At 33.7% G+C, this 6,275-nt stretch overlaps 1 protein-coding gene across 1 annotated transcript; it reads left to right on the top strand.

Annotated features, from left to right (window-relative positions):
• The first annotated feature begins 805 nt into the window (after positions 1-805).
• Positions 806-1,733, top strand: LOC115967641 (germin-like protein subfamily 1 member 14). Its single transcript, XM_031086780.1, has 2 exons — positions 806-953; positions 1,198-1,733. The coding sequence occupies exons 1-2, from the start codon at positions 827-829 to the stop codon at positions 1,731-1,733; spliced, it is 663 nt and encodes a 220-aa protein (XP_030942640.1). The 5' UTR covers positions 806-826.
• Positions 1,734-6,275: the final 4,542 nt, after the last annotated feature.

Below are 6,275 nucleotides of genomic sequence, written 5' to 3'. Positions count from 1 at the left end.
GAGTTTTGTTTGGCATATATTTCTGTATTGGCCTTAAGATGAAGAAGTTCTTACCTCTTAGAGCTTTTTCTTTGAGATAGTTTTGTTTTGTTTATTATATACATGTGTGGATACCATGCGAGTGTAACAAGTTTTTCCCTTTCAAAAATCTTCCGGCCTGCTTTTATTATTATTATTTTTTTGAATCTTTACAGAGTCTTCTGTTTGGGCTTAAAACAAAAACAAAAACAAAAACTAATAGCCTATTGGAGGCTAGAGTTTTCAAAACTTGATTATATATGCTAAACCCTTTTGAATAAATATTTTTTTAAGTACCAGGTATTACATTTAGTGCGATTGAACTATAAGACCTGGATAACTTGAACCTTTAGATCACTTGACCAAAATATAAATACCTCAGAGTTCACAAAGGAGGACAAAGTCAGCTTACACACTTGCGCTTCAATCTTTTCCAAGTTTAAATACGCTATCATATTCATGGTACGTAAGGTTTAATTAGTATTTAATCTTTTCAAAAAAAAAAAAATTACTAAAAATGCACATGATAATTGGTCAAAGAAACATTAATTGCCCTAAACATGACAATGAACCGCCCCAATAATTGGTTTTTTAAGAGGGTTAGTAGTGGGGGTTAAGGAATGGTTCTCGCATAAACTATAATACAAAAAATCACCGTTGAAAACTACCTAGTCTTGTGTCCACTTGCGAGGAAATACATAGACTTATTCAGTGACTCCACCCTATAAATAGACATGTTCTGATATGCAATATTATTCACACCTCAACTAAGCATTCAGCAAAAAAAACCAAGCATACAGCCTCAAATATGACGAAACTTTTTACTTGCCTTCTAACTGTGGCCCTATTGGCTTTGGCATCCTCTCTTGCCTCTGCTCATGACCCTAGTTCTTTGCAGGACTTTTGTGTTGCAGTTAACAATTCCAACTCTGCCGGTATGTACCTAATTATGGTTTTCTTGGAGTCGTTTCAAGCTATTTGGATTTAGTTTTCTCGGTTATGATTTCACATATTAATGAAAATTTCATGATATTGGGAATCTACATATTAATGGAATTATTCTTGGAGGTGATATTATATACATGAGATTTTTTTTTTAAAAACGTACATGCATGACATGTTTCAACAATTATTATTGAAGCCTCACATTCGTGATATTAACAATTTTCTGTTTTGCAGTATTTGTGAATGGGAAGTTTTGCAAGGACCCGAAGCTTACTACAACCGATGACTTTTTCTTTCCCGGGCTTGACGTTCCCAGTAGCACCTCAAATCAAGTTGGGTCAAATGTAACTCTTATAGATGTGGACAAATTTCCTGGCCTCAACACTTTAGGGATAGCCTTGGCTCGTGTTGACTATGCACCATATGGCCTAAATCCTCCCCACATTCACCCTCGTGCAACTGAGATTCAAACAGTCATAGAGGGTACTCTTTTAGTTGGCTTTGTTACATCCAATCCAGATAACCGTTTTATCACCAAAGTTGTGAACAAGGGTGATGTCTTTGTATTTCCAATGGGTCTCATTCACTTCCAGTTCAATATAGGAGAGACCAATGCCCTTGCATTTTCTAGTCTCAGTAGCCAAAATCCTAGGGTTATCACCATTGCAAATGCAACCTTTGGATCTAATCCTCCTATCAATCCTGATGTTCTCGCCAAGGCATTCCAACTTGACAAAAATGTGGTTAATTATCTTCAACAAAAATTCTAGTGCAATGATGAACCATTAGATGGTTCCAATAAAGTTTGGCATTTTCGATTGTTGTAATGTGAAAAGTAACAATTTTTAATTTTTTTTTTTTTTTTTTTTTTATAGAGGTGATATGATTTGAATTTATGATGTTTGTTTTATAATTATTATTCCTTATTATCAAGTCAAGATACCAAATAGTGTTTAATGAGTAAATAAAGAACTAAACCTCAATTAGATCTTCTTGTGACTGTTAGTATATCACATATGTAGCATATTTTTCATTTGTTCCACATTGTATGTATTTTACACGAGTTTCATATTGTCCTAACTGATCGATGGAATATAGGAAAATCAATTCCTATTGATGGTTGCTATGGAATAAAGCGATATCTTGAGAAAATTTACATCACAAACTTTCCAATGACATTTTATACTAACCCATATGCCATACCTAGCAAGGCATCTCCCTTCTGATAGAGAGAGAACTAACAAATCAAAATCTTAGATTATATGATTTTCTGAAACAAATGGAAAGTAAAAATCTCAAAACGTGGCTTCAGAGCTAGTCTATAGCCACGTTTATAAAATGCGGCTATATGTCCAGGGGTGGAGTCGCGTTTTGCATAAATGCAGCTCAAATTACCCCCCTGTAGCTGCGTTTTTGAAAAACGCAACTAAAAAACTCAACTTAAAAATGCATTTTTTGAAGTGTGGGAATGCTTGAACATGCTTCACAATCAAAGGGCCTAGCCAAAATAGCCAAATACCACTATTGGCCGAAATATATAGTAATCTACAACTGTTTACAAACTATATAGGGATATACCACTATTTTGGAATTCAAGTTCCTCAAACTCAAGTTTGTCATGTAACTTGAGTTCTAGGAATTCGAGTTCAATTAAAAATTTCCACCATGGCAGGCTAAGGTAGATTATTATCATTTTAAAATGCCACCTAGAACTCGAGCTCTACAAACTTGAGTTCCTTGTTGATACAACTCGAGCTCTCTTCAAGTTAGCTAGAGTACTGTAAAAATAAATTAAAACACAAGAATGTTCGAGCTCTTCAAGCTGGTCAGCTAAATCAGAACAAAGAAATGCATCTTTGGGAACAAAATAACATAGTGGAACTCAAAAACAGTGACAAACGAAGTAGAAAGACCATATCTACCTAACCCTAGAATTATGACCAAAACATTAAAAACAAGAAAAGTAACACAAAAAACAAAGACTCAATACTTATTAAAAAAATTAAAAAAAAAAAACAAAGACGCAGTACTAAAATCCTGTAATGTATACTATGAGAACTAGAGTAGCAAGAAAAAAAAAAAAAAAAAAAAAAAAAAAAAAAGGAAGAAAAGGAAGGCTAATGTTGGTGAGCAAGAAATTAGAGTTAGACATTTTTAAGCTAAATGTTGAAGAAAATATTGAAAAGGTTGAACAAGATCAATATTTACAAAAAGTTAGTGAATTTTTGTAAACTGTTTACAAGGAACTCGAGTTCTAGGTGGCATTTTAAATTTAAAAAATTCCAGCTCGGCTACCATGGTGGCAATTTTTAATGGAACTCGAGTAACATGCCAAACTCTTACTCGAGTTCCAAAATAGTGGCTGATAGCCCAAATAGTTCCAAAACAGTAGTAGATTACTACATATTTCGGCCAACAGTGGTATTTGACCATTTTAGCCCAAAGGACCTACACGGGTACAGCAAACACAATTGCTTTTGTAGAAAAAAATTTAACCATACACATGGGTGGTTGTCTTATGTCTAGTTTGCTGCCCGCGGGTTGGTGTCGCGCTTGAGCTTTTTTTTTTTTTTTTTTTCACAGATTCGCATTGACTCAACTCTATTCGCACCGACTCAGCTTCTATTCTTGCCGATTCGTGCCAAACCAGAATGATTCGGCCAGAATCAAGCCATATCGGTCGAATCGAGTCGTATCGGCCGACGACTGAATGGACCAAAACAGGCCAAAATCAGCCTTGAATCATGCCAGAACAGCCGAAATCGGCTTTGAATGAGGCCCAAACATCCTAAATCTGTCCTTCCTCAATTTTATTTTGAATATTTGTTGCTTCTTTTGTGTTTTCTTTTTTGTTTTGCGTTTCTTGCCTTCTTCTTTCTTTGTTTTGTGAATCAAGGCATTGTAATGTGTTTTTTAAGAATATTTTAATAGTAAAAATATATAGAAAATATAAATAAAAATATTTTTAATAATTTTTTAATCGCCACCCTTGCCGCACCCGCACCCTACTTTTTTCAAAATTGCCAAGTCCCGCACCCGCACCTGAATCCGAAAATGCACCCATGCTTCACAGATCAAGACATCTCTTTTCTCATCTTGTCATTTCTATCCCATCTCAATTTCACCAACTCCACCGTGTTTTCTTTTTTTGATGGTATGACTGAACGGCTAGTGTTTGGTGGCAGAGAATGGAACGGTGCATATATGAATTGAAAATTTTCAGCCTTCACCTATCATTTAGCCTCTTTAATGCTGTTTTATGACACTACAAACACAAAGGCACAAAACAACCCAAAAACATTAAGATATTGAGTAGACATGTACCAATGGATTGATGGTGTGCTAGTTATGGGTTATAGGAAGAGAGAATTTATTAATGGAGTATGCCTTGTACGTGGTCATGTAGTTCTGAAGCTCAAGAGTTGGTAGCATAGCTAGCTAGACCATTGTGCTTTAATGGGATACGTGAAAATGATCAATATGATTCACCTTGCACCTGGTATGGCAATGGGTAGATAATAGAAACATGCATCGATGAGTTTGAACTCTTCCTCAAGATTAAAAGCTCGAAAAATCTGACTTGCTTGAAACTGGACAAAATGGCCTTATGCCGTTTTCACCCAAATCATATAGCCTTATGCCCCCATTCCCAAACTAATTAGGGAAATGCCCCTTTTTTGTAACTCGATTTTCTCAAAATCAAGTTAAAAAATAAAAAAATAAAAAATCTAGAGCCCTATAGTGACATTTTTAAGGACTTATAGTGACGTTTTAAGGACCTATAGTGACGTTTTGTAAGTCGATTTCATGGAGATCGAGTTACAAAACGTCACTATAGGTCCTTAAAATGTCACTACAGGGCTTAACTCAATTTTGAGAAAGTCGAGTTTCAAAAGAGAGGCATTTCCCTAATTAGTTTGGGAAGGGGGGCATAAGGCTATATAATTTGGGTGAAAAAGGCATAAGGCAATTTTGTCCGCTTGAAACTTTAGGGTTATTGTGTGAGACTCCTAACTCCAAAGGGCATGATTTCATAGATTGGTTTAAGCATAAAATTTAGAGCTTTGATCTTTGCCTATGAGGTTGACAGTCGTGACATTGATTAGGAGGGAGTTTCAATCAATATGATAGACGCGATACAATCTCACAATGAAGAATTCTCATTACTAGCTAGTAGCTAGGCAACATGTGATTCAAGATAGAGTCTCGCTAACGAGTATCTTTAAAGCATATTTTAATAGACTATTTTTAAAAAGTATTGATATCACTTTTATAAGAAAATAAAAAAGCTATAAAAAATTGCAATTACTTTTTTTTTTTTTTCCATAAAAATTTCTAAAAATATTTTTTAAATCAATCCTTTAAAGCATCCGTTAACTTTCCTTTCAAGATATTCAAAATTCCTTGCGCCAATTTTGCACCTGGTAAGTGAGGCCACATCCTTTCTAATTAAACATGGTCAAAATGTTGTATCATTTGATAGCTAGCTAGAGGAGAGCCTACTTTGTTTTTACAGCACCGATTATTACTGGATCCATCCCTTATTTCCAATTAATGAAGGTTAAGCTTTCCTTTAAACCAAAAAAAAAAAAAAAAACTCATTTTCTATATATAATAGTAACATATAGAACCTACAAGTGAAAAGCATTTGGGTCACATTTCCAATAATCTTAACCCTCAGAAAAGTTAACCAGAAGTTGCATTCGTATTGAAGGCCTTTGAAGGCTGCGCAAAATCTGTACTTGTGGAAATTATTATGAATTGAGCAAGCATAAAATCATAGTAGGCTCATGTATATATGTATACGTATGACAAGAAAACTAATCATAATTTCACTTATAGTGCAATTATATTATAACTGTAGGAGTAGTCTAGAATTAGTTACTAAAAGTACAATATATTTTATAATATATATAAAATTGAAGTAGCTTGACTCTTGCGTGCCGAAATAATATTATGCACATCAGCTTAATTTAAAGGCCCCACAATTTCACATGTCACTATATATATATATATATATATATATATATATATATACTCATCTTCTTTTCAATATTAAAACCCGTCAATAAAATCTTGGCACATCATATTTTCTTATTTACATTTAGCTCCATACTAAAATACAATTATAATAAATTACTATTAATATTAATACTAAAATTATCATATTTTATATTTAGGAAAAAGAAAAAAAAAAATATATATATATATATATATATATATGTTTTATTACGTTAAACTCTCCTGTGCATTGTACATATTTACATGACTTATTGACTGATATCTTACAGTGGATTCATTATGAAAATACA

Source organism: Quercus lobata, chromosome 11, assembly GCF_001633185.2.
Source record: "Quercus lobata isolate SW786 chromosome 11, ValleyOak3.0 Primary Assembly, whole genome shotgun sequence".
In the NCBI taxonomy this organism is placed as follows: Eukaryota; Viridiplantae; Streptophyta; class Magnoliopsida; order Fagales; family Fagaceae; genus Quercus; species Quercus lobata.
The sequence above is the reverse complement of the archived record's forward strand: the minus strand, read 5'-3'. Positions and strand labels throughout refer to the sequence as shown.